At 52.1% G+C, this 27,824-nt stretch overlaps 1 protein-coding gene across 3 annotated transcripts; it reads right to left on the minus strand.

The window, feature by feature from the left end:
• MAL (mal, T cell differentiation protein) lies at positions 1-27,824 on the minus strand. 3 transcript variants are annotated; one of them, XM_003830981.5, is made up of 4 exons: positions 27,594-27,797; positions 5,870-6,037; positions 4,294-4,419; positions 1-615 (listed from the first exon to the last, which is right to left on the minus strand). In XM_003830981.5, the coding sequence occupies exons 1-4, from the start codon at positions 27,684-27,686 to the stop codon at positions 541-543; spliced, it is 462 nt and encodes a 153-aa protein (XP_003831029.1). In that variant the 5' UTR covers positions 27,687-27,797; the 3' UTR covers positions 1-540. The 3 variants fall into 3 exon arrangements, with proteins under 3 accessions (XP_003831029.1, XP_034808317.1, XP_008954626.1); XM_034952426.2 differs by lacking the exon at positions 4,294-4,419 and having other exon boundaries at positions 27,594-27,807; XM_008956378.4 differs by lacking the exons at positions 4,294-4,419; positions 5,870-6,037 and having other exon boundaries at positions 27,594-27,824.

Genomic DNA, 27,824 nt, shown 5'->3' on the forward strand with positions numbered 1-27,824 from the left:
TTGAACATTAAGACATTTTATAAAGTATTTCACAGGGTTATCGTCTTCCACCATGGACCTCTGGAAAGATCTGTTGGGTGAGTTTTAGTCCCCATGACATGCAGAACATCCATGAAGACTTAAAACATGGCACAAGATGGGGCGCTCGGGAGAGCTTGTGGACAATACCAACAGGTAGTTCTCAAGAGCTGCTCCAGGGGTCAGCAGAGGATCTTCTTTCCTTCTCAGGTCACGGTCCCCACTTCCCACCCCCGAACAAGAAGGTCCCCTTTCACAAACAGGAGGTGACCCTAGCAGACAGCACAGCAGTTGGAGGTTAGACACAGCAAGCTCCCAACCCGGACGCGAAGGCACACGGGAGAGTAAACACAGCACCCACAAGCAACAGGGCAGGGCTTTTCTTTGCGGGGGGGCGGTGGGGGGGTGGTTGTTTTCTTTTTTCCACCATCAAGGGCATTTCTGTTTTCTAAAAAGTTATGCTGGCAAGTGGGGCGGCCAGTTAACACCATCTGGGTTTTCAGCTCAAGTTCTACTGCGGCTTTATGAAGACTTCCATCTGATTAAAGAGAACACCGCATGGACCACGTAGAGCAGAGTGGCTATGTAGGAGAACACCTGGAACCAAGAGAAATGGCCGTTAATGGGTTTGTGTAGGGAGGGCGAGGCACAGCGTCTGCACTGCATCCAGCCCCACGTGGCGTAGGGGGGGCCAGACCCAGAGAGCTTGGGCTGTCATTGCTTCTCACCCTCACAGGGACGCCCTCCCTGCTGAGCCCAGGTGTGCACCAAATCCTCTCAGTACAGAGCTCCATGTGACCTAACAGTCTCCTGGACCTGGTGTGCAAGGTAAGACTCTCCACTATCACCCAGCATCACATTCGTCTCAGCTTGAGGTTTCAGCTGACTTGAGATGGAGTCCTCAAAGGCCCCTCCAATGAAAGCATCTCAGGCAGGTAACTCTCCAGGGACAACTTCCTCCCCCAACACCAGTGAGACCAGCGCCCTCCAGCTGTGGTCCTGGTAGCTCGGTTGAGAGATTGTAAATACCTGGGTTTGCTGGCCCTGGTGAAAGTCTCCATGCTGCCTGGACATTCTCACCCTATCATTATTTTGTTTTAGGATTCTTAATATCACAGGTGTGGCTGAGAGAGCCAGACTTCATAGGAAGTGAGGGACAGAGAAGGGGAGGAGGGATTTTGAGCTTTTGTCTAAAGGAGGGGCCTTACTGTTGGGACCATCCAGTCAGCAACTGTGGCCCTTGGAGCGATGGCCCTGCTTGCTGGGGACTTGCTGTGTCCTCCTGGGCACTGTCTGCTCCCATCACCCTACTCCCTGAAGGCCTGCCTGCTGCCAAGTCCAATCTCTGCACCTGGTTTTGTGACCTTGGTTAGGGGTCAAGAGTTTCCAGCTCAGGCACGACGTCCATTTAGGGCGGCTACGCCTCTGTGACTCCTGAAAATGCTCATCAACCCCAGCCCTCAGGGTGCCTGCTCTCCTGCCCCTACACCTGGCCAAGCCCTTTCCCTCATTGCCCGGAGGCGGTGAGTAAGCTGAATTATTGAATAACACATTTAAGAGAACGTATCTGGGCAGGAGCAGTCAGACACCAGTGGGCAGCCCTCCATAGAAAGTGGGCATTCCAGACCAATGAAAGCCTTTGGCAGAAGCACCTTGGAAGTCCCCAGCAGGAAGAGCAGTGGAGACTCATTTTCCAAGTGGGGTCAAGAAATGGCCCACTGGGAACACGTAGAGCTGGGCACGAATGGGCAAATTTTGGCTTCAGAAAGCCCTCTCCCTAAACTGCAGCCATCACTGCCCACCACTGTATAATCTAGAAACCTCCAGATTTCTCCAGAAATTTCCATCTCGCCCCAGGCGACTTCCACCCATCCCTGGGGTCCCTTTGGCAAAGCAGCTCCGCCACCCACAAAGGAGAGAGGGAGGAGCTCAGCTTGGAACAGACCCTAATTAGTAGCCACACAGTGGATGTGAGGCAGGCTGGCTGCTTCCCAAAACCAGGCTGTGTGAGAGAGGGTGTGAGGTGCCTCCCTGTACCCGAGTATCCCCTGGACTGGGCATGCTGTGGTTGAGCGGGTCTGGGATTGAATCCTGAGTAACGAACTTCTTTCTCTCTCACAGACGGATGCAGTTGATACCGTGAGTTGAAAGGTGTGACTTTACATCGAACACCGTGCAGATTTCCCCTTGGTGGTTTTATCTGGGCGCATCTGCCAGCTGAGAACACTCTGGTTCTCAATTCTAACGCTCCTGTCTGCGTGAACATATTCGTGTCTATCCAACTCAACTAAAAAAAATGGGAACATGGTCAGTCATGGGATGGATAAATAGATGTTGGTCTATTCCTACAAGGGAATACTATACAGTAATGAGAACAAACAACCCACATCTACACCCAGCCACTTGGGTGAATCTCACAAACACAAGGGTGAGAGAAAGAAGCCACACATGAGTACCCACTGTATAATTCCACTTATATGAAGTTCAAAGGCAGGCAAAACTGAACATCGTGCTAGAAATCAGAATTGGGTGGTGGTGGGGGTGCACAGTGATGGGGACAGGACTTGAGGGGATTTCTGGGAGTTGTTTATCAGGCCCTAATTCTTAGTCCAGATGCCAGCTACACTGGGGAGTTTGCTCTATGAGAATTCATCAAACTGTGTGCTGGTAACTGGCCCTAATTCTTAGTCCAGACACCATCCACACAGGGAGTTCGCTGTATGAAATCCATCAAGCTGTGGGCTTGTAACTGCACACCTCTCTGGCTGTGTGCTGCCTTTGATAAAAGGTAAAAGAGGAAAGTCAGAAGGCAGTAGAGCCTAGTGGTTCTCAACTAGAGACCTGCCCAGCGGGAAGGGGTGTTCATTCCCCTAGCTGGGTTTTTCCATCAAGTGCTGACCCACTAACCACATCCCATCTACATTTCGCAACCTTTGTTCACAACAATTTTATGGAAATTATTGTCAGACACTTTGTTGATGTTTGTTAAAAGAGAAGGCTTGGCTGGGATGGGGGAGGTATGAGGCAGTCTTGGGAGAGGGAGATGAGATGGAATTGTGTGAAGAAGATGGAGGGTGGGTCACTAGCCTCCCCAGGAAGGAAGATCAGTCAAGATGCCCCCTGGCTGTGCTGCTGCTTGGAAACCAGCCATGTTGGGAGATGGGCCAACACGGGAGATGTTTCCACACCGCGGGACCCCTGGGGGGATGCCAGGATCCTGAGGGGGCCCTTTTTAGGGGAGCAGTTGTAGGCTGGGAGCTTGAGGGCAGTGTGTGGTTTCCCCAGGGCAGGGGACTGTGCAAAGGGACCAGCAAGTGAGGCTTTGAGGGATTTTCCCCTGGGGCCCTCCTTCTGGGAGTGGGAAGAGGCACTTCACCAACCCCATTTCTAAAGCCTATCTGTGGGTCTTCTCTCAGCCTCTGCCCTACACTTTCCAAAAAGAGGGGATGACACAGCTTTGGCTACTAGAGCTGGTATCTCAGGATCTGTCACCACATTCTACCTTGGGATTTGCATAATTCATAGGTCAAGTTCTAGAGATCTGAAGAGTGCTCTTTCTGAAACTTCTTACTTTTTAACAATACCCATGGTCAGAAGCATGTTTTATATCGTAGACTGGTGCAAGGGCACACATGCACAGCTCTGAAAAACACGTGATGAAACAATATATTCTGTTACCCTGTCATTCTGATCCAGTCCATTAAGAAGAAAATCCACCTGGCCTCAGCGTCCCCACCCCTGGCTGGATGCTTCAATGGACGGCCACTTGGGGAGAGTCAGGAGACCCATGAGGTCAGACTCACAGCCCCAAACTGGTGCTGAGAGTGTGGGGACTGGGCCTCCAGCGTTGATGCCGGGTCCCACAATGACTGGTGATCTTGGGCCAGTCACTCACACTCTCTGGCCCCACTTCTCCATCTGTGAGATGGGTGTCATAATCCTGGGTTGTAGGGTTGCCATGGATGTTAAATAAGATTGTTCAGGGAGCACTCGGACAGGGCGCTGGGCAGCCGCATCCCCTCACACATCTGCCCTCTGCAAAGCCCACACAGGCCTGGGGCATGCAGCCCTGGCCGGACGACTAAGCGGAGTCTTGGGCACAACATGACACTGCCCTTCTCGGGGGCTTTCCTGCTCCAGGCATGAAGGCAAGGTTTGACCTCACTCAAAAGTTAGTGAGCTGAAAACAGACCAAGGGCCTAGGCAGCCTCCACACACACCCTGCCAGCCACGGAGCCGCCTGCTGTGGACACAGCCCCAGGTGCCCGGACTCACCACGGCAGCAATGTTTTCATGGTAGTGCCTGTAGGTGAAGCCGTCTTGCATCGTGATGGTGGCCAGGGCCTCCAGGACCGAGGCACTGAGGTAAAAGAGGGCAGCGGTACAGTGGTAGGCTGCGTCCTATGGGGCAGACGGGGTGTCAGAGGGATGGGGAGAGAGAGACGGGGCCCAGATGCAGAGCTGAGGTCCCCTCCACCCCCACCCCTTGCCTCTCCCCCCACTTCCTTTGAATCCCACCCCTCCCAACCTTGTCACGGAGGTCCCATGCCTGCCCTGCTGTGCTGAGTCTCACTTCACTGCTGTGGGGCCAGAGTGAGCACTTTGCTGGGGATGGGACACTGGTCTCCCCTGAGGAAGGGTCAAGGGAGAGGTGGAGGAGGGGCCAGCAGCTTGGGGTGTCCCAGGGAAAAGCTGGTCCTGGATCTGAGAAGTGTCGTGCATGGCCACAGTCCAGGTTGGGTGTGGCCTCACTGACCAGTGCAGGGTGAGGGAGGACCATGCTGTTTCTTTTGTTTTGTTTTGTTTTGTTTTGTTTCATTGCTTATTTTTTGGCTCCTGGTATATTTAAAAGCAAAAAAGGGCTGGGCGTGGTGGCTCATGACTGTAATCCTAGAGCTTTGGGAGATTGGTGCAGGAGGATCTCTTGAGGCCAGGACTTGAGACCAGCCTGGGAAACATAGTTAGATCCCCATTTCTACACAAAACAATACATCTTAGCTGGGTGTGGTGGCACATGCCTGTAGTCCCAGCTACTCAGGAGGCTGTGGCAGGACGATCACTTGAGCCTGGGAGGTTGAGGCTGCAGTGAGATGAGATTGCTCCACTGCACTCCAGCCTGGGTGACAGAATGAGACCCCCAACTCAAAATAAAGTAATAAATGAAAGCAAAAAGGTACTAAAACAGGGTTTTGTGTAGTTGTGATTTGGAAGTGATTTCAAAAGTCTAAGTAGCAGAGCTTTTGAGAGTGACAGCCTTGGCCAAATGGCCCCACCACCCCTACAGCAGGTAACAGGCAAGTGTCCTACATGTAAAAGTTACCTTTTCATGGGCCTCAAAGCAGAATTTATACAGAATAATGACCAAAGGCCGCTTCTGTTTCCCAGTGCTCTCTGGCAGCCCTGCTTGGAAGGCAGTGGCTGAGGAGCTGGACAGTAAGCATGGCCTGACCCTCAGAGCCAGGGCCAGTTTCTGGAGCCCAACACCTTGGTCGGCCTCTGGGGCCCTGCTGCCTTGAGGTGAAAACAGCCCTTGCAGGTGATGGGAGGGGCAGGCAGGCACCTGGCGGGTACAGGTCATGTGGGGGCTGGGCAGCTGGTTATCCATGGAAAGGCAGTCATGCAGGAGAACACAGAACAGGTCCAGTGAGGGTTGGCAGCGGCGACCTTGCCTCTGCCCCTGCCTCTCCTGATTCTGCTGCCAGGAGCCCTGGACAGGCTCAGCCTTGGAACATGGTGGGGTGACATCTACGGAGAAGTCTCACCTGGCACTGGAAAAGCCCATCCTACTGGGCCAGGGACCAGTACTTCCTGCGCCCCCCTACAACCAGCAGCCACCCTGGGCTGGACTCACCAAGGTGACCCAGGAAGTCTCTCCACCGTGGGCTCCAATTATGTACAGGATGATCAAGGTGGTGGTGGCCACAAAGCAGAACACAGACACGAACATCACCCAGCCCTGGACCAGGGGCCAGGGCACCAGGGAGGAGGCCACCAGGATCCACACCAGGCCCCCGAAGATCTGCGGGGGAGGAGGAGGAGGGGTGAGTTTTGGCCTAGAGGAGAGCCCCAGCCCAGGAAGGGCCCCCGACCAGCGGTCACATGGGGTGACTGGAGTGCAAAAACACAGGAAGCAGGCAGAGAGAACAGGGCAGGCATTTTCCTCTGCAAAAATGCATCTTTAGTCCCCCCAGGGCCCTGTGCTGGATCTCAATCCCAATCCCTGGCACGCTTGCCCTGATTAACTTTTAAAAAAATTTTTTTCTTGAGACAGAGTCTTGCTCTGTCACCCAGGCATGAGTACAGTGGCATGTGGCTCACTGCAACCTCTGCCTCCTGGGTTCAAGTGATTCTCATGCCTCAACTTCCTGAGTAGGTGGGATTACAGGTGCATGCCACCATGCCCAGCTAATTTTTCTATTTTTGGTAGAGACGGGGTTTCACCATGTTGGCCAGGCTGGTCTTGAACTCCTGACCTCAGGTGATCTGCCCTCCTCAGCCTCCCAAAGGGTTGGGATTACAGGCGTGAGCCACTGCACCTGGCCTGAGTAACTTTTTAAATATGGGTTTAATTTTTTTATTTAACAAACACTTATATCAGACCTACATTCCAGGCACTATCCTAAGCACTTTACAAATAATAACTCAGTGATTCTCACAGTAACCCTCTGAGCAATGCTGACCCGTTTGCCAGATGAGGAAACTGAGGTAGGTGGAAGTTAAGTAATTCATCATTCCAAGAAAGGATTTATGCCATTTGGTATTGTCATGAGAAGGGCTGCTATTTCTTCTGATATTCTAGCCCTCCTACTTGCTTTGATTTTAAAATGTCCTTTCCTTTATGCAATGGTAGTGACCAGCAGATCTTTTTGGTCTTTATTTGGCAAAACAAATTAACCACACTGTCAGTAGTCCCCTGCCCTGCCCTTCCTTTCTTTCTCTCTCTTTCCTTCATTTCTTCTTCCCTCCCTCCCTCTCCTTCCTTCCTTCTTTTTCTTTCTTTCTTCTTTCTTTCTTTTTTCTTTCTTTCTTTCTCTTTCTCTCTTTCTTTCTCTCTCTCTCTCTCTCTTTCTTTTCTCTCTCTCTCTCCCTTTCTCTTTCTCTCTCTTTCTTTCTCTTGCTCATTATTTCTTTTTCTGGATTCAACTCTTTATATTCCCAAGTCCAGGAAGTGTTCTGATGATCAGATTTGGAGTTGGAATGGAGTAACCAAGGACAGCCTTGTCTCTTTGGATGGCTGAGGATGGGCATGAGGGAAGTACAGTCCCGTGGTTATCCAGAATACACCCCAGTTGATGTCGCCAGGGTCAGTGAGCCCCATACAGTCAAAGAGGAGCAGACATGGGGGCCAGTAGCACCCCTCAGTAGCCCAGCCCCGCTCCTCGCCGTGGATGGACACATATAAACCCGCTCCCCACCGCGGATGGGTACGCACAAACTCCGTTCCTCACTGTGGACAGGCGTGTACAAACCCCAGCGGGGACTTTCTGCACTTCTCTTTCCCTTCTCCTCATCTCCCCCAGCGCCACCCCCACCCAGTAAGAATCAGCTCAGCCTCATCCACATGTTCCCCACTTGGATGAGGACTGGGCTCGAAGCACTCCAGGCCTATGTGGAGATTCCTTTGCAGCCAAAAGTCTCCAAGGTACTACAGAAGTGTCTGGGGGGCTGAGGATGGGGCTGCCCTCCCAGGCCTATGTCCCCTGTGGTTTGAATTCACATAGCACCTTGACCCCCCCACCTCCCTGCACCTGCTGCCCACCTGCTGGGTGAGAGATACCGCTGTCTTCACAGGTGTTCTCTGAGCTGCTTGACTGAGAAGCTATCAGGAGAGAATTGCATTTGGGTAGAAAAATCAGTGCAATGAAGACTTTGGATTTATTAAAACCAAGTTGTCCCTAAGGAATCAGATGTGGGCATCTCTGACCAGAAAGCGTCCTCTGCTGATGGATCTTAGGTTGCCTGAAGGCACATGGCAGGGCCGGTGGGATGCACTGTGCATCTTACAAAAATGGGAGCAAAATCAATTAAATAAAAATGCCCAGACCACCATGGAATAAGATGTGTGTGTAGATTTCATCCACAGTTGAGTTTAAGATTCAACAAATTATGTGGCCTTTTCCATAACGGGCACTGACGGAGGGACAGGAGCACATTGGTACAGGCAGGGCTTGGATTCAGGAGGCATGCGAGGGTGGCATGGAGAAATAGGAGGAGGATCCAGCGGGCACATCCAGTGGGAAGAGGGAGGCCCTGGCCTGGGAACCCCTCTCCTAAGTGCCTTTTGCCTGGTGGCTACGTGACCCTCCCAGGAGGACCAATTTAAGTTGCTTCCTCGTTCACACAGTCTCAGGGAGTCCTGCACGTCTTCTCTGTAGCACTCAGCACAAACACAGGTATATTGGGTTAGGGATAACATGGCGCTTTCCCTGACCAGGTGATGGTGGGCTTGAGGTCTGCCTTGCTCACAGCTGCCTCACTGGTGGGGACCAGGAGAAGACCCATCCAGCCATGCATCGGTGTCCAAGTCAGCTAAAGGGCCTTTGGTCTCCTGGTACCTGGGTGTGGCTGAACTAGAGCCACTTATGAACCAAACCCCAAAGGAGCAGCTTGGGTTGCACATGGTTGGGAAGAGACTCCGTTATGGAATCCCAGTGGGACCCCGTGGGCCAGAGGCGCTTACGGGTGACCAATACACATGCTATCGAGGAACACTGAATTTCACAGTGAGGAAACGATTTTCCTCCTCCTTTACTCTCTTTGGTTTTTCTGATGAAGGCAAGAAGGGCTCAGGGTGGAGCCAGGTGTCTGGAGTTCTCTAATAGTGCGGATAGGCAAAGGTAAACCGGATAGTGACATTGTTTCTATGCTTATGGTTGCAATGTCATTATTTTGGGAAAAATTAACTGTAAAATACATACGAGGTAAATTAATGCACAGATGGCAGCTGGAAATGGCAAATCTGAGAAGGTAGTCCTCAGCTCCTGTCTGCAGAGTCATCTCACTCCACTCCATTCTTCCCACGTGGCTTAAGATGTGACTGGTGTGAGGAATCAAGGGCAGGAAAAGTGAGGGGAAGTCAGTGCGTGGAGAGCTGGTCACAGCCTCCTGTGTGCACCTTGCTGGCTGCAGCCACAGCCTGGGCTCTGAGCTTCCGGCAGCTGCGCAGAGGGCCTTGAGGTCAGGCCAGACTCTGCCCTGTTCCAGTGTGTGCTTTTACCAACCTGATGAAGACTATTTTCCAGCTCCCTGGGAAATTCCATGCTCCCCACACTGGCTCGCAGGTTCCTGCAGTCTATAGTGGGAACCTTGTCCACAGTTGTCCATAGAACAAAGCCCACTATGGGTTTAACCCCAGCTCCTGTACCCTGACAGATCTCAGGACCCCACCCAGCCTCTGGGGGCATCACCTTGCAAATGAGTCCTTTAAAAAATGAGGCCGACTTTTTTCCTTTGCATGGTATATTTATAGCAGTATGTTTCATAGTGAGATGGTGGGGAGACATTATCTTTTTCTTTTCTTAAACAGCTTTATGAGCTATAATTCACAGCCCATGCAATTCCCCCATTGAAAGGGTATGATTCCCTGGTTTTCAGAATATTCGCAGATACGTGCGTCCATCACCACAGTCAATCTTGGAACATTGTCATCACCTTGGAAAGAAATCCCATGAGCTGTGGCTTCCCTGACCCCATTCCAAGCAACCACGAATCTACTTTCTATCTCTACAAATTTCCATATTTTGAACTTTCATATGAATGGAATCATTCAACATATGGACTTTTGTGGCTCACTTCTTTCATTTAGTATAATGTCTTCAGGTGAGAAATTCTCTCTCAAGGGGACTTACACAGAATATCTCTACCGTTGCAGCTGCACAGTGCCCCTTTCGGACCCCACCATTCAGGGGGCCCTGGGTGAGTGTGTCTCATGTCCCTGGAGCCTCCAACCCAGAAGCCTCTGAGGAACCACATTCCTAGGGACGCTCTTACACCAGTCCTTGCCTGTCCCAGAAACATATGAAGGTGAAGGTAGTCACAGATGTCTCAGCACAGATGACATCATGAAAGCCAGGGGTTTGCTCCCAGGGGATGGGCAGTGGGGCGGTAGACCTTCCGCTCAGCACTGCCCAGGAGATGCCCAGGGAGGACTGCAGAGCCCAGGGTCACAGGGGCCATCTGGGGGACGGGGCGGAGGAGGGTGAAGAGCAATCCTGAGAAGAAGAGGAGGATACGGGAAAGGCACAGCCGAGTCAGGAGAGATTTCATTCCCGGCTAGGTGTCTGTGGAACAGAAACAGCTGTTGCCTCAGCTGAGTCACGCCCCTTGCCTTTGGAGCACAGGCCTTTGCTGCGGTCTTCTCTGGGAGAATTCTAATGCAGAGGCACCCTGCCGGCTCCCTCCCCTTGGCAGGGGACTCCCGTCCTCCGAAGTCACTGCAGCAAGTGATTCTGCCTCTTGGCCCCAGCTTCCTCTCTGCAAATGGCAACTCACAGCAGTCTCCCCACACTGGGGGCTGGTGTGAACTGGCTAAAACTACAGATGTGAGTATGAAGCTTCTGGCACTGAGCCCAGCACTACCAATACCTGGGAATAAGTTGTCGTTCATGCAGGAGGCTGACAGCTCAGTGGAAACAGATGCATAAGCAGCCACTTAACATGCAGGTGGACACCCAGCCCCGAGTGGGCAGAGCAGCCTGGACAGGTGCATAGGGTCAGTCGAGCCTTGGAGAGAGAGGTGGACCTAACTGGTTAACCAGGCCAAAGGACTGGGAGGGGCTCTCCAGAGGGCAGAAAGGGCACATGCCAAGCTCAGAGGATGCTGAAGCAGCTGTGAGGGCTTTGGAGGCTGAAGGCTGGGCAGCCGGGCTTGGGTCAAGGAGTAGCAGAAGGTGGGGCTCCAGGGAGGGTGAGCCTCCAGCCCCGCTGTGTGCAAAGCTGAGATTTGTTGTAAACCATGAGTCAAATCTGGTTCCTGCCCTGCTCCACCTACTAAATGTACAGAGAGCAAACAGAGTAAGAAGGGCACCCACACCAGGGAGATAAGGCACTCCTGGGCACAGAGCAATCTGTTCCAGCCTGGCCTCAGGACCCCGCTGGCCAAATATTTGTCCAGAGCAAGGGAGTATGTGAGGGTTCAAGCATTTCCTTTCATCAAGGAGACTCCAGGTGGCTCCCAGCCTCCAGGTGGCAGTGCAAAGAGGCAATTATTTTGAAAACATTATTGGCACCCTGGAGGCACGGTGCTATGTCCCCTTTGTTTCTGCCAACAGGCCAGACTTCCTCCGACCCCACAGCTGCACCCTGTTACTGTCCATCAAAATAGAGATGGGACAGCTGGCTGGGTGATCTCAAAGGTCTCCAGTTGGGTGGCTGCAGAGGGATAAGGGTTGAGTGCTCTGAGTCCCAGGGCCTTGAGTTAGAAGATGGGAGTGGGGCCTCAGCAAACACTCTATCCTCCTCAGCCCTGACTATACATTAAGTCACCTGGGGCACCTTTAGAAAAAAACCACCAAAGCCCAGGGCTCATGCCCAGAGTCTGATTCCCATGAAAGAAGCAGAGTGATGGGGCAGATGTCCCAGACTCTTGGCCAAGGCCTCGTGATGTGTTGCCGTAACATAAGGCCATGGGCAATGCTCTGTAACTCCTGTAAGACAGAAGAGGAAACGGCTCCTGTCTCAAGGCCCTGCCTGCCTTTCAGCGATGCCAGCTGACTGCCCCCCTCCAGGTCCTGCCCGGCCTCTCAGTGCAAAATGTTGCCCTAGTGTTTCCTCTCCTTTCCCCTCCTCTCCTCTCCTCTCCTCGAGCTTGGAACCCTTTCTTGCCTGGAACATGAGACTAGCTCGTCCTTGGGTTTCCTCTGAACTCTGAGATGCAGCCTCACTGTCTCAGGGTGGGGACTGAGAGGGTGCATGAGCGTTTGGAGGCCCCTCCCAACCCTGATATGACAGAGCTGGAAACCACCCATCTTTAATTCTGTCCAGTTGTTGGGGGGTTAGCAGAGTTGAGCTTCTCTAAGAACATGGGGTAATGTACAAAACTGGACAAAAAGTTTCCAGAGTTCACATCCATGGTCTACCCAATGAAATGATGTTTGTGAAAAAAAAATCTGTCAGGAATTGTCTTCCTGGGAGCTCTTGTGTGAACTCGGAGAAGCTTCTCATATTTTCTTTCCAAATTAATCATGGGAAGCAGCCAGGGTGCTTAAGAGGTGGTTAAGGGTGTGCACTTTGGAGCCAGGGTTGACGAGTTTGAAGTGAGCTGTGTCACTAGCTGGGTGACCTGCTGTCCCTGGGCAAGTTATTGAATCTCTCTGTCCCCTCATCTGAAAAGTAGTGATAACAGTAGTTGTGACTCAGGTTATATCTGCAGGAGACCAGCACCCGGCTGCCACTAAGTGCTTGCTGTCACAACTGTCATTAGATGAAGCAGCCTCTTCTGTAACTATGTGAAAAATCCCAGCAGTCTGAATATGATCTCAATACACACAATCATCTACTCCAAAACTTGTCCAAAAAGAGCCAGAATTTTAAAACAACCTCAAAAGAATCAAAAAGAGAAAACCTATGGTCTCCAGAAACCAAAAGTTGAGAAAAATGTGCCTGACCCGCACAAGGAAGCACAAAGGGCACTAAGATATGAGCCGGCCTTCCTTCCAACAACGGGCCTGGTCATCAAGGACGGGAAGACGCATTCTCTGGCACATTCTTGAGATTCGTCTGGAGTTTCCATTCCCTGTGGCTGAAAGAACTCTTCATCCACAGTCCCCAGTGTTTCCGCTGCAGGGCTGGGTAACAGAGGCAATGCAGAGGGCTTGCTCAAATTCTCTGGATATTTTTCTGGGGCTCCATTTCACTCTGTTAGGGCCTCCACAAGCGGAAATTCTTCCAAGGACACATCAAGACATGAACCAAAGAGGTCTTCCCAGGCAAGGCTTTCCATCTACACACCTGGTGGTGTGGTCCCCAGAGCCCAGCATCAGAATTCCCAACAGCACCGATCACGTGGTGTGTGCCTTTAAAGGCATATGTGAACAACAGTTTGTGCCTTGAATTCTTGAGATGTAAAGGAAACCAGCCACAGAACAGAGGCTGTGCACCATTGTTGAGCTCCCCTGCCACTTAGGTCAAGTGGCAAAAATCATCTCCCCAGAAAGGAAAAGAAGAGATGTCCCCGCCGGATGAGGGAGGCATGTGGACTCATCCCCGTCTGCTGGGAGGACTGCGGGAAGCTCCCAGCCCTTCTGTGCTTTCCCAAGGCCACCAGGAGGAGCACCCCCACTCATGTTTCTGGCAATCTATTCACTCACTGAGTCGTCTTAGCAGCCAAGGGTTATTTCAATGCCAGGAGGACATTTTGTGTAGGTCATCTGACCAGAAAAACAACTGTGTGGTTCAGGAGAGGCTCAGCAGGCTTTGCCCAGCTCTATGGGTTGATTGATTTAAAGCTTATCATTCTAGGAGTGAGATAGAGGGTAGGAAGCATTTTTCTGTGCGTATGTATGTGTGTGTGTGTGTGTACATGTATGCTTGTGTATATGTGCATGCATGTGCCTATAAGTATGTGTATGTATGCACATGTGTGTACTTCTCTGTATGCATGTGTATGTGTTTGCGTGCAGGTGTGTATTCATGTATGTATGTGTGTATGTCTGTGCATGTGTATGTATGTGTATGGTGCCGCATATGCATGTGTATATGTATGTGTGCATGTGCCTGTGTATGCCTGTGTATATGTGTGTGCACGTGCATGCATGTGTGTGCATGTGAGTGCACGTGTGTGTGTGTGTGTGTGTGTAGGTAGGTAGAGCTGGGTTAAGGATGAGCTACTGTAGAGCAAGTAAATGGCACAACAGGCTTTGATGCCCGGATGAAGTTAAGAGGGCATCGAGCACCAGGTGGTAGGAGAATGAATATGCACAGAGCAGGAGGTCAGGGGAAGACCCAAGACCCCTAAATGCTGAAGGCTTCCGCAAAGTCCTGCGGCTCTTCCCCTAAGAAAATGCATCTGAGAGGGAGGATAGGGGACTCTGTTCCAGTTCCGAGAGGCAAGGAGTAACACCGTTTGGCTTATTTGTGTTAGCCCTACCTACCTCCTGGTACGAAGGAACTCAGTCCCAGCAAGCCAGAGGGAAGCTTCCCTCACTCACTCAGTCACTCACTCGCTCACTCACCCACTCACTCACTTAGTCCTCACTCAGTCACTCAGTCACTCACTCAGTCACTCACTCAGTCCTCACTCACTCACTCAGTCCTCGCTCAGTCACTCAGTCACTCACTCACCCACTGTCACTCACCCACTCAGTCACTCACCCAGTCACTCACTCAGTCACTCACTCACCCACTGTCACTCACTCACTCAGTCACTCACCCACCCACTCAGTCACTGACTCACTCAGTCACTCACTTACCAAGTCACTCACTCACCCACTCAGTCACTCAGTCACTCACTCAGTCACTCACCCACTCAGTCACTCAGTCACTTACTCACTCACCCACTCACTCAGTCACTCACTCACTCACTCAGTCACTCAGTCACTCAGTCAGTCACTCACTCACCAAGTCACTCACTCACCCATTCAGTCACTCAGTCACTCACTCACTCACTCACCCAGTTACTCAGTCACTCACTCACTCACTCACTCACTCAGTCGCTCAATCAGTCACTCACTCACTCACTCACCCACTCAGTCACTCAGTCACTCACTCAGTCACTCACCCACTCAGTCACTCAGTCACTCACTCACTCAGTCACTGACTCACCCACTCAGTCATTCACTCAGTCACTCACTCAGTCACTCGGTCACTCACTCAGTCACTCACTCACTTGCTCACTCACTCAGTCACTCGGTCACTCACTCAGTCACTCGGTCACTCACTCACCCACTCAGTCACTCACTCACTCAGTCACTCGGTCACTCACTCACCTACTCAGTCACTCACTCAGTCACTCACTCACCCACTCAGTCACTCACTCACTCAGTCACTCACTCACCCACTCAGTCACTCAGTCAGTCACTCACTCAGTCACTCGGTCATTCACTCACTTGCTCACTCACTCACTCAGTCACTCACTCACTTGCTCACTCACTCACTTAGTCACTCACTCAGTCTCTCACTCAGTCAGTCACTCACCCACTCAGTCACTCACCCACTCAGTCACTCAGTCACTCACTCAGTCAGTCACTCACTCAGTCACACAGTCACTCACTCACTCAGTCACTCAGTCACTCAGTCACTCACTCAGTCACTCAGTCACTCACTCAGTCACTCACTCACCTACTCACTCACTCACTCAGTCACTCAGTCACTCACTCAGTCACTCACTCACCTACTCACTCACTCACTCAGTCACTCAGTCACTCACTCAGTCACTCACTCACCCACTCAGTCACTCACTCAGTCACTCAGTCACTCATTCAGTCACTCAATCACTTGCTCACTCACTCACTCACTTAGTCACTCACTCACTTAGTCACTCACTCAGTTACTCACTCACTCACTCAGTCACTCACTCACTCAGTCACTCACTCACCAAGTCACTCACTCACCCACTCGGTCACTCAGTCTCTCACTCACTCAGTCAGTCACTCACACACTCAGTCACTCAGTCACTCACTCACTGAGTCACTCACTCACTCACTCAGTCACTCACACAGTCACTCAGTCACTCACTCATCCACTCAGTCACTCACTCAGTCACTCAGTCACTCACTCACTCAGTCACTCACTCACTCAGTTACTCACTCACTCACTCACTCACCAAGTCACTCACTCACCCACTCGGTCACTCAGTCTCTCACTCACTCAGTCAGTCACTCACACACTCAGTCACTCAGTCACTCACTCACTGAGTCACTCACTCACTCACTTACTCAGTCACTCACACAGTCACTCAGTCACTCACCTACTCAGTCACTCAGTCACTCACTCAGTCACTCACTCACCCACTCAGTCACTCACTGACTCAGTCACTCACTCACTCAGTCACTCACTCACCCACTCACTCACTCACTCAGTCACTCAGTCACTCACTCACTCACTCGCTTGCTCACTCACTCACTTACTTAGTCACTCACTCACTCAGTTACTCACCCACTCACTCACTCAGTCACTCAGTCACTCACTCACTCACTCATTCAGTCACTCAGTCACTCAGTCACTCACTCATTCACTCACTCAGTCACTCTATCACTGACTCAGTCACTCACTCGCCTGCTCACTCACTCACCCACTCAGTCACTCACTCACTCAGTCACTCACTCACTCAGTCAGTCACTCAGTCACTCACTCACTTGCTCACTCACTCACTCAGTCACTCAGTCACTCAGTCACTCACTCAGTCACTCACTCACCCACTCAGTCACTCACTCAGTCACTCACTCACTCAGTCACTCACTCAGTCACTCACTCACTCAGTCACTCACTCACCCACTCAGTCACTCACTCAGCCACTCACTCACTCATTCACTCACCCACTCAGTCACTCACCCAGTCACTCACTCACTCACCCACTCAGTCACTCATTCACTCACTCAGTCACTCACTCACTCGGTCACTCAGTCACTCAGTCACTCACTCAGTCACTCACTCACCCACTCAGTTACTCACTCAGTCACTCAGTCACTCACTCACTCACTCACCCATTCAGTCACTCACTCAGTCACTAAGTCACTCACTCACACACTCAGTCACTCAGTCACTCACTCAGTCACTCACTCGGTCACTCACTCAGCCACTCACTCACTCACTTGGTCACTCACTCAGTCACTCAGTCACTCACTCTCTTACTCACTCACTGACTCACTCACTTGGTCATTCATTCATTCATTCACTCACGCATTTAACAGATGCTGACAGTGGCATGGTCAACACTAAGGCAGGCACACCCAGGGAAATGGATCTCATTCAAAGACACACTTTAATGAACGGAGCCCACCTCTCCCTTCCTCTCCTCTCTCATGCAGTCTTGCCACAGTCCCCACTGGAGCAGCTCTGGGTCCACCAAGGGTGGATTCAGGCCCTGGTGAAAGTGTCAGTGTCTGAGCAATGGTGACCAGATACCGAACGTCACACAGGACAGGTACAGAGCCCAGTAGTTGGCACAAGATCCCCACCTGAGCCCATGAGGAGAGATCGGGGGAGGGGTCCGAGATTCTCTGGGTGGTGACCCTCTCCCTGCATCAACTGAAAAGGCAGATTATTGGGAGTCTGACCCCTGGGACTGCTACCAAAGAGAACCCTGGGAGCGGGGCTGGGACCTGACTTGGTTTACCTACACCAGTCACTCTCCCCTCCTGGCCTCTTCATTAGCAGGCTTCTTCCTCCCAGAGGGACCCCTCATGCCATCATCACCCCCAGCTAGCCTTAGACAGTGTTCCTTATCTAATCTGAAGGCAAGAGCAGGACTCAGCGGGTTTGGATCAGTTTGTGAAGAAGGGGATAGAGATTTGGGATTAAAAGATCGAAGAGCTGTTGCCGGGCACGGTGGCTCACGCCTGTAATCTCAGCACTTGGGGAGGCTGAGGCGAGCGGATCACGAGGTCAGGAGATTGAGACCATCCTGGCTAACACGGTGAAACCCCGTCTCTACTAAAAATACAAAAAATTAGCCGGGTGTGGTGGTGGGCGCCTGTAGTCTCAGCTACTCGGGAGGCTGAGGCAGGAGAATGGCATGAGCCCAGGAGGCAGAGGTTGCAGTGAGCCGAGATCATGCCACTGCACTCCAGCCTGGGCGACAGAGCAAGACTCTGTCTCAAAAAAAAAAAAAAAAATCTAAGAGCTAAGTGGAGGGCCATAGTTTATATTAACAAGGCAAGTTGGACTGGGAAGAGCCCCCTGTTCAGGCTTGCAATCTCACCCCCCTTGAGCCCCAGGGAAGCCTCTCCCATAGCACACGCTGCCAGCAGGACAAAGTGACTGCTGACTTAACACCCACCTCCCTCATGAGCTAGAGGATGGTCACTAGTTTCTGAATGCATGAAAACTCCTCTCAGATCCACAAATCTAGGGGCTTTCTGATAGGCATGTCTTCATTTGAATGGAAAATTCTGCCTACCACATCTACACCTGCTGGCCTTACCCAGCAGGATAAACAGAAACCAAGAGGTTCTGTGAAAATACTGGGTAAGCCACCTGTAAAAGGCAAAATCCGTGGAAATGCTAGACCAGACAGGAGTGGCTTAAATGCAAGAAAAACAAAGGGGATTTATGGGAGTCACCAGGTAGGTTAGTAATGTGAACAAACCAACAAAACAGGTGTACACCTGCCAGAGGCAAGAGAAGGCTGCCCGCCCAGGGTCTGGGAGGGTCCAAGGGAGCTGGAACTCCCAGAGTCTCTTGGGGACTGGCAGCCTTTGTCAGTTTCACCCTCTGTCCGCCTTTGAGGTCAAGGACTCATCTTATGATTCATCAGTGTTAGGTAGGTGAGAGAGGAGACCCGAGCCCCTTCCCTACCGATGCTTGCTGAGAACAAATGTTTCAGAGTTCTTGATCTGTGCCAGGGATGTGGGCAGACTCAGGGTGTAGGCACGAGACAGACAATAAGCAAAGGTCTGCAGGATGTGCTCTGAGTGCCAGGAAAGGGTGCTAGAAGGGTGGGCTTCCCGGTGGAGGGGATGGGTTAGCTCGGGCCTAAAGGGTCACCTCCAACAAAGAAGCATTCCCACTGCTGCCCCCAACCTGACCACAGATGGAGATGAAGGAGGTCTGTGGCTGGTTTTAGAAATAGTCCTGAGACCCATAAGCTGGGCGGTTCCTTTCCTGCCAGGCCCCTCAATCCAACTATGCCCTCCTGCCAAGCAGCTGGGGGCCAGGATGGAGGCTGGGGGAGGTGAGGGCACAGGTTTTTGCCAGAGGCTGCCCCCTCCCTGAACCGATGCCCTTGCATACAGCCGACACACTGACACTGATGACAAATCGCTTTTGAAAACTTTAATCTGAGCCCGCTGGTAATTCATTCCTACGCCTGCGGGCAGATGTAGCTATGTGTCACACTCAGAATCCACAAAGCTCTGCCTGCCCATCTTGGCACCAGGCTGGCAGGGCGATACAGAGAGGCTTAGAAAGCAGCCTGCTCCCTGGGCAGAAGGCAGGCTGGGGCTGCCACACTGTCCTCCACCCCTTGGCTGCTCCATCAAGCTCTTAGCTGAGGACACGCTGACCTCTGCCCTCAGTTGTTCCTTCTTGGTGAGAGGAGAACCACTGGGAAGGCCCCAGGAAGGTGGTGTCTGTGCAGGACTCGGTGACTCCAGGGAAAAGTCAAGTGTGCCCTCCACAGCCTGGCCCAATCCCAATCCTCATGCAGCACCTGCCTGAGAATGGAACAGAGGGCACCTATGGCAAAGGTGATGGGGGCGGGCCTTGCGGGCCCTGCCATCGGCACAGGTCGGCCAGTTGGTTTCAGAGCAGATGCTTAAATTATTAGTCAACTAATAATAACAGCACTTGATAGCTATGGGGCAGTAGCTATGTGAGGCAGGTGCTGCTATGTCCCCATTTTACTGATGCAGAAACTGAGGCACAGTTACCTGCCCACGTTCCCACAGCTGCCGGGTGCTCCTTTGATGAGCTGGCTGAGGCCCAGATCCAGGCCCCCATGGGAGTGACAGTTACCTCTTGTGTCTAGGGTCAGCTTTGGAAATGGCCATGAGATTTTTGTTTTGATGACAGGTTCTCACTCTGTCACCCACACTGGAGGGCAGTGATGCAATCACAGCTCACTACAGCCTTGACCTCCAGGCTCAAGCGATCCTCCCATCCCAGCCTCCTGAGTAGCTGGGACTATGGGTGCAAGCCATCATAGTTGGCTAATTGTTTACATTTTTTGTAGAAATGGGGTCTTGCTATGTTGCCCAGGCTGATCTCAAACTCCTGACCTCAAGTGATCCTCTCACCTTGACCTCCCAGAGTGCCGGGATTACAGGCACGTTAACATGGAGCCTCCTCCATGTTAACTAAGTGGTGAATAACCACTTAGTCTTTAGGCCACTCCCAGCCGGCTTCTCCCTCCCTGGCCCGCCACTGAAACAATGAGTCTCAATATCCTCTGTTCCTTCAGAGGAAAACAATAGCAAGGTTTGTGTTTAAGACACATACAGAACAAGATGAAATGCCAAAGGATCCCGCTCCCTCTTCGGCAGATGCAGGCCTGTAGTTCAGTCTGAAGAAGAGGGAGGGGCTGCCATGCAGACCCCACCCCTCCCCACTCCACTGACAGGTCAGGGAACGTCATCTTCTGTCCTTCCCCATGGCCCTATTCCTGGAGTGCCCACCTCCAGGGCCCCCCGTGGGCCTCCCTCCAAGTTGGTTCTGGGACCTTCACTTTCTGTCTCCTCCCCCTGCCCTTCCAGCCCCTCCCCTCCCAGCCCACTGCATTCTCACAGGGACTGGAGGCTGTGGCCAGGAACTGCAGGTCAGTGAGGCTGGCTGTGCGACCCTGCACCTTCTCTTCCCACTGCGGAGGTGCTGTGGCTGGTGACAGGCTTTCCTTTGATTTCCTACATATGTTTTGCAGGACCCAGGGCCTGGGTACATTAAAATGATTCACCCAATACTGGCATAGAACACTAGCTATGAGTGAGGTAGCAGTGGCAGAGAGCCTGGGGAGAAGTGCTGCAGAGAATCAGAGTGTGGCACATTCATGACCCCAAGAAGGGAAATGGCTACACTGCTCATGCCCAGCTAGGAGCTCACTGGGCATCAAACCTTTCACCAGGGTGTCAAAGGCAATTTGGAGCCTTCCAAATTGATGAGAGACCACGAGGGACCTGCTCCATGCTCCATGCCCTTGGGAACAATCTGAAAGCTGTGAGAAGGAGCTGGCCACACACCCCAGAACGTTCCTGCTTCAAGGACAAGGGGCACAGTCCCCCACTGTCCTCACACCCATCAACACCAGGAGGGTACACCCTCTGGGGTGTCCTATCAGCACCTGTCCCTGAGGCCTGCTGGTCCAAAGCACCATGTCCAGGCACTGAGACTGGAGGGGCCAGGAGGAAGCCCTGGAGTGGCTTAAGTCAGCCCCCAGCCCCTTCTAGTTCAAGTCTGGCTGGCTCTGTCCTATGTCAAGGCAGGTCCCAGGTGGTCCAGTCCCTACTCCCAGCCCCTTCTCTGGAGAATGTGTCTGGGCCCAGGACAAAGCCAAGCCACAGCTAAGGCTGTGCAGGGCTAGTCTGTGCTGGCAGCACAATATGCTCTGCCCCTCGCCTGCTGGTGTGGCGAGTATAGGTGCAAAATTCAGCCCTTGTCCCTGGCCGACCTGAGTGTGAGCGCTGCTGGCAGCAGCATCGTGGGGCTTCCTACTCACTTCTGAAAGCACTGGGACAGAAAGGGTGCCTTTGCACCAGTTCTGGCATTGCCCTATCCCTGTGAGGTGGGGGAGTGACTTATGAAAAACTAAAAGGCAATCTTTTAAAATATAGCTCAGGTGTGATGACACATGTCTGACAATCCTGTGGAGATGAGCCCCATCATCACACTTAGCAGTTTCCAGGGAGCAGCTCAAAGTTACTGAGTCCTCACCAAAGCCAGCCTCTGGTCTTGAAAAACCAGAAAAGTCACTTCTCCACCAAACCCCTGTGAAATCTCTGTCTAGAACACTTCTCCTCCCTTTAGAGAGGAAGAGAGGAGAAAACACGGAAGATCAGGCAGTAGCCCTCTCTAAATAGCTACAGAGAGGGGACAGAGCCAGGAGCCAGTGGACACAGTCAGAGAAGGCCAACTCAGCCACCATCCCATTCTGGCCAAGCGGGGCCTGCCCCACTCCCTGGTGCCTGTAGGAGAGGCTCCTAGCTAGCACAGCAGGGAACTTTCTCCAGGAACAGAGGAGGTCCCTGGTCTGACTTGTGAGAACCTCAGAGCACCTGGCTGCTTGCCCCAGCCTCTCCCTGAGAACTGTTCCCACTATTCTATCCCCCATAAAAATATCAAGAGGGTGGCCTGGCCTCGAGATGTCCGCTCCAAGTCTCAGCCAGTCAGTGGAGGGTGTGCAGTGCAATGCGGGTTCTTCAACCTGCCCTGGACCTCGTGACTCAGAACCTGCAGGGTGTGTTTTTGACAAGGAGACCCAGAGGAGGTGTGAGCTTCCCAGTGGTCCTGAGCTGTCCCTTCATTCCTGTTGGGGGAGAGAAGGGACCCAAGCCTTGCCCAGAGCTGCCAGGTGGGCAGGGCTGCCTACTCAGGATCCCAGTGTGCCTTCTAGTGCAAGCAAAATCTCGTGTGGCTGATTAGGTGAAAGGAGAAGCCTGGGCATGACCTGCTCACTGCCAGAAGTGCTCACTGGACCCTGGAGACCCGGTGACCCAGGCAAGTTGCTCCCTGTCTGAGCCTCAGTTCCCTGCCAGCTCTGAAAGTGAGGTTTCTGTCATTCTACGTCTCTGGTCTCCTAGGAGTTCCCATGCCGCCTTCTCAATGCAGCCACAGCTTGGACCACCTAATGCGAAACTGCCTTGCCGGCCCATGGCCCAGTCCCGGCTCTGTCGGGCTGGCTATTCCCCAGCCAGGTAGAAATCTAGCACAAGTCTCCAGACCTCTCTGGTCACTCTTAATAAAAGTCCAGTCACTTTGGGTCACAGAAAAGGTGTCATTTTAGTCATTACTCTGTCCAGTTCACTGTAACTGTCAAAACTGCAAACTGATTGGGGGTGTCTCCCCACCCCAACCCCAACCCGTGATGTGACCGCACTTCTGTTCGTGTTTCGGAGGCACAGAGGAGGAAGGGCATGCCCCTGGAGGGCTGGGCGGCATTCCTCACACCCTCACTCACAACCCTGCCTCCTTTGTGGCCTGGGGAGGAGGGGGCTGAGTAGATGATCTCACAACCCTCTTCAGGCACTTCCTTCACAAGTCCTGAATGGGTAGGGGGTCTCTCCTGGCACTGTGTGGGAGACCTCGCATCTGGGGGCCCCAGCTGAGACAGAAAGCCTTCCCTGTGAACCTTTCATTCCCTGAATGGTGGCCCAGTGTCAAGGAAGTCCCTGGCTTAGAATGGAGAAGGAGACAGAGACAGAGGGTGGCTCCAAAAGGAAAAGTTCCTCACTGGGTGGGACTTTTGCAGGGGAGCAGACGAGAAGCAAAGCCCTGGGTTTTGTTGGAGGAGGGGAGAGCATTGGTTATTTCACCCTTGGCCTATATGGGGCTGCACTGATGACCACGCCACCTGCAATAGGGGCACAGCCTCTGTGGCTTTGGAGGTATTTGGAAAGGCAGTCTCACTTCCTAGTTGGGCCTGCCTTCCTCTTCCTGTGAGGACTCTGCAGCTTTCAGAGGTCAGGAGGTCTGGGATAGGGGTGCTGGGCCAAGGAGAGGTTGCTATGCCCCACCCTGAGCTGCCACCCTCACTTGCTCCAGTGGGCAGTCCCCTCACCATGGAAGTGGCACTCCACCCGGATCGGCTTGGACATCTGCGCCTCCCAGGCTGTTGGGAGGTCAGGCATGGGAATCTGAACTATGAGTCATCAACAACTCAGTGGACTACAGACTTAAAAAATAATCAAGCATTTCACACCCATTGGACTAGCAGAAAATTATAAAGTCTGACGCTACCAAGTGATGAGGAACAATGGCGACTTTCATGTGCTGCTGGTAGGGGCCGGGGAAGGTCCAGGTTTAGCCTGAAGCTTAAACAATCGGGAGGACCATCTTTATAAGAGAATACAAAATTAGGCAGAGTCTTGGAAGGGGCTTGAGTAAGTAGGGGTCTTGAACTTAATTAAACATCAGCTTCCCAGTAAATCTGCTCCTGGGGTTTGTAAATTGGAATTACTCTTTTGGACGGCAATGTGATAACATCTGGGAAAATGACAATGTGCATATCCCCTGTGACCCAACAAGTCACATCCTCCATGTGTCTCTGGGAGACATTTCCAACAGGTAACTACAGAGGCAAATATGAGAATGTTCTTGGCAATGCTGTCTGCAATAGCTAAAGGCAGCAAATTGGAACTATCCAAAGTGTCTATTAACAGAAGACTGGATAAACAAAGTCAACATGTATAAATCTCAGAACATAATGTTGCCTGGAAAGCATGTTGCAGAAGGATACGTACTGTATGCTGGCATTTTCATAAAGTGCGAAAACATGTAAAACAATGCCATGTGTAGTTCATATGTGTGCAGTAAAAGTCTAAACTGTGCTTGGAAGTGAACACCACATTCAGCCTACAGGTAGCCCTGAGGACGGAGGGAGAGAGAGAATAAGATAACAGAAGGATGTCTAGGAGGCTTAGATGCCATCTGAAAGCTTCATTTCCTTAATACATAACAGCAAACAAGGCAAAATATTAAGATTTGACAAAGTTGGGCAATAATTATGTAGGTGTCTGTTAAAGTATTGTATATATTCTTCTGTGGCATTTGAAATATTTCTATTTTTTGTTTTTTAAACTTGAGGTGAAATTCACATATCATCAAACCAATCATTTTAAGTTGACAGTTCAGTGGCATTTAGTACATTCATGGTGTTGTGCACCCACCAACTCACTCTAATTCCAAAGCATTTTCATTACCCCCAAAAATAAACCACATAGCGATTAAACAATTGCTCCCCTCGGTCCCTGGCAAACCACCAGGGTTTGTGTTCTGTCTCTACGGATTTATCTATTCCAGTATTTTATATAAACGGAATCATACACTATATGACATTTTGTGCCTTGTGTCTTTTGCTTAGCATAGAGTTTTCAAGGTTTATCAACTTTGTAGCACGTATCAGTACTTCATTCCTTTCTATGGTCAGGTAGTATCCATCGTTTGGATATGTCGCACTTTGTTATTCAGTTCATTGCTGATGGCCACTGGGCTGTGTGTTATTGTGAAGACTGCTGCTATGAACATGCATGTGCCAATACTAAAGTCCCTGCTTGGAATCCTTTGGTTATATACCCAGGAGTGGAATTGCTGGGTCAGAGGGTAATTTTTTGAGGGAACACCAAACTGTTTTCCACAGTGGCTGAACCATTTCACATTCCCGCCAGTGGCATACCAAGGGTTCCAATTTCTCCACATCCAATACTTGATGTTTTCCGTTTTTTGGATAGTAGCCATCCTAATGGGTGTGAAGTGGTATCTCATTGTGATTTCTTTCTTTCTATTTATTTAATTTATTTACTTATTAATTTATTTTTTTGAGACCGAGTCTCACTCTGTTGCCCAGGCTGGAGTGCAGCGGCATGATCTCGGCTTACTGCAACCTCTGCCTCCCAGGTTCAAGCGATGCTCATGCCTTAGCCTGCTGAGTAGCTGGGACTACAGGCATGAGCCACCCAAGCCGGGTTTTTTTTTTTTTTTTTTTTTTTTGTATTTTTAGTAGAGATGGGGTTTCACCATGTTGGTCAGTCTGGTCTCGAACTCCTGACCTCAGGTGATCCACCCACCTCAGCCTCCCAAAGTGCTGGGATTACAGGCGTGAGTCACCGCAACTGGCCTCATTGTGGTTTCAATTTAGTTTTCCTAATGCCTGATGATGTTAAGCATCTTTTTATGTGCATATTGGCCATTTGTGTATCTTCTTTGTAGAAACCTCTGTTCAAGTCCATTGTCCATTTTCTAATTGGGTTGTCTTTTTGTTGTTGAGTTGTAATATTCCATAATTTAAAAAAACCTCTCGAGTAGCTGGGAGGCTGAGGCAGGAGAATGGCGTGAACCCGGGAGGCGGAGCCTGCAGTGAGCCAAGATCGCGCCACTGCACTCCAGCCTGGGCGACAGAGCGAGACTCCGTCTCAAAAGCAAAAACAAAAACAAAAACAAAAACTCTCCCGGGGTGGCCAGCGCCTTCTCAGGCCCTTTAATTCTCCACTCCTTCACACATCAAATATATACAGCTTCGTATTTACAGTCCATGCAGAGGAGAACTGAGAGGCTTGGGGTCAGCTTTCTCCTCTTCTCTCCCAGGCACCTGCGAGCCCACCCCTAATCTAGAGCATGTGGAAGATGCCTGGAGATGACTATGCATTGCGGGTCTCCTGGGAAGTGAGGAAGGGAGGTGGGGAACAGGGGTGAGGTGGAGAAGTGACTTTCTAAGTCAGCTGAGAGAAGCGTTCTGGGCGAGGGGGAGTTGTTTCTTCTGGAAGCCCCGCTACCGGCAGGCCACAAAGCCACGCTGGAAGAGCAAGCTGCCAGTAGTAGATGGTTCCAAGGTTTCCCACCCCCCTGTAATTTCTGCAGCATTGGCGGGTTGGGTGGGAGTCTCCGGTCACCTTTCCCACAGATCAGATCGCCCCGTCTAACTGGACTGTTCCTACTCTCAGGGGCACTCCTTCTTGTATGCTGAACTTCTAAAAGGAGGCCAGCGGGGGGCTGGCTCTCTGTAAACGGTGGGGCTGCGTTCATTGGCGTCCAGGGTTTCTTCTAAATGTATCTGCTTTGATTCCGCCTATCCCTAGGATTTAAAGTCACCGGTTCTACCCAGGTTTGGGTTCGACTGGACTTTCACCCTAAGTTCAATGATAGCCCTGCTCCCAGGCCGCCGCAGCCCTCTTAGCCTCTGCCCCCAAGCCCTCTTTGGATGAACTGACCTGCTCCCTTTGGTATTCACACCCTCCCCCTCCAATCAGGCAATAACAACCTGGGGTCCAATTTTTAAACAGCCAGGCTCCGACATTTTCTTTCCCGCCCAACTCTCCACGCTGACACTTCTGAGGGTGGGGTGCCAGAAAAGGTGTCCCTCAGGCGGCGACGGACCGCACCCACAGAACATACAGGGCACACCCCTCCCAGGTGAAGGCCAGCGGCCCCCGGGGAGTTGAGGCTGAGGGAGGTCACTTCGGCTTCGCGACACCGTAAGCGCTTATCAGGAGTTCTCAGTAGGAAGCGCTTTCCTGCAGCCTCAGGCAGAGACCGTGCGTGCAAGGCGGGACCGACCGCAGGTGCAGAGGCCCCGGGCCTGCCCAAGGTCAGTCGAGGCGCGCGGATCGCTCTCGCCGCCACCCCCCACCCCCCACCCCCCATCTCCTCCACCCCCCATCTCCTCCACCCCCACCCCGCACACGGGGCAGAAGGACTGCGGCCAAGCAAACGATGGCCTCATTTCCAGATCGAATTGGTCGCAAATACGTTCCCTCGCCAGAAACTTTAAAAGGCCAGAAGAAAATAAACCGGATTCAGCTCCCTCTCATCTCCAAATCTCGGTTGGTAATACTAATGTTTCTCTTGCTGATTTTTTTTTTTCTTTTTTAACGAAACCTTCTCCCTTGTAAAAGCTGCGCACTTCTATCCAACCGCGCAAAGCGCGGCGGGAGCTTCGGTGGCGCTGCGCGCGTCAAGTGGGCCCCGCGCGCAGCTTTGGGACCAGCGAACCAAGAGCCGTCCCCCCCTGCCCCGCTGCCTACATCTGACCCCAGTTGGGAACCCAGTTTTTCCTCCATAGTCCTGTAGACTGTTCCCCTCATTCTGTTGGTCTAGAAGGGGACAAACGACCGGAGGTGGGAGGGGACTTCCCTGGCTTAGTCCCCGCCCTGCCCCTGCTGCCCCGATGCTCCCAGAACCTGCGCAGCTAGCGGATCCCGTCCGACAGCTGTGCTGGGCGCCCGAGAGAGCGCACGGCTCAGCCCACCCCGTCCCTTCCCCGGCCAGGAGCCACTCACAAACTCAAAGATGAAGAGCAAGTCGGGCAAGGTGGTGAAGACCGAGAAGCCACTGGGCAGGGTGCTGCCCCCCGACGCCGCTGCGGGGGCCATGACGGCGTGCTGGCGTCGGCCTTGGGACGGGACACGCGCCGCTCAGACTCCGCGCAGACCTCTCGCTTGCTCCGCGGAGCCCAGTGGCCTGGGCGCCCCCGCGCGAGGGTTAAGAGCAGGGGAGCCCGGGGCAGAAGA

The sequence above is a fragment of the Pan paniscus genome, chromosome 12 (genome assembly GCF_029289425.2).
Source record: "Pan paniscus chromosome 12, NHGRI_mPanPan1-v2.0_pri, whole genome shotgun sequence".
Classification (NCBI taxonomy): domain Eukaryota; kingdom Metazoa; phylum Chordata; class Mammalia; order Primates; family Hominidae; genus Pan; species Pan paniscus.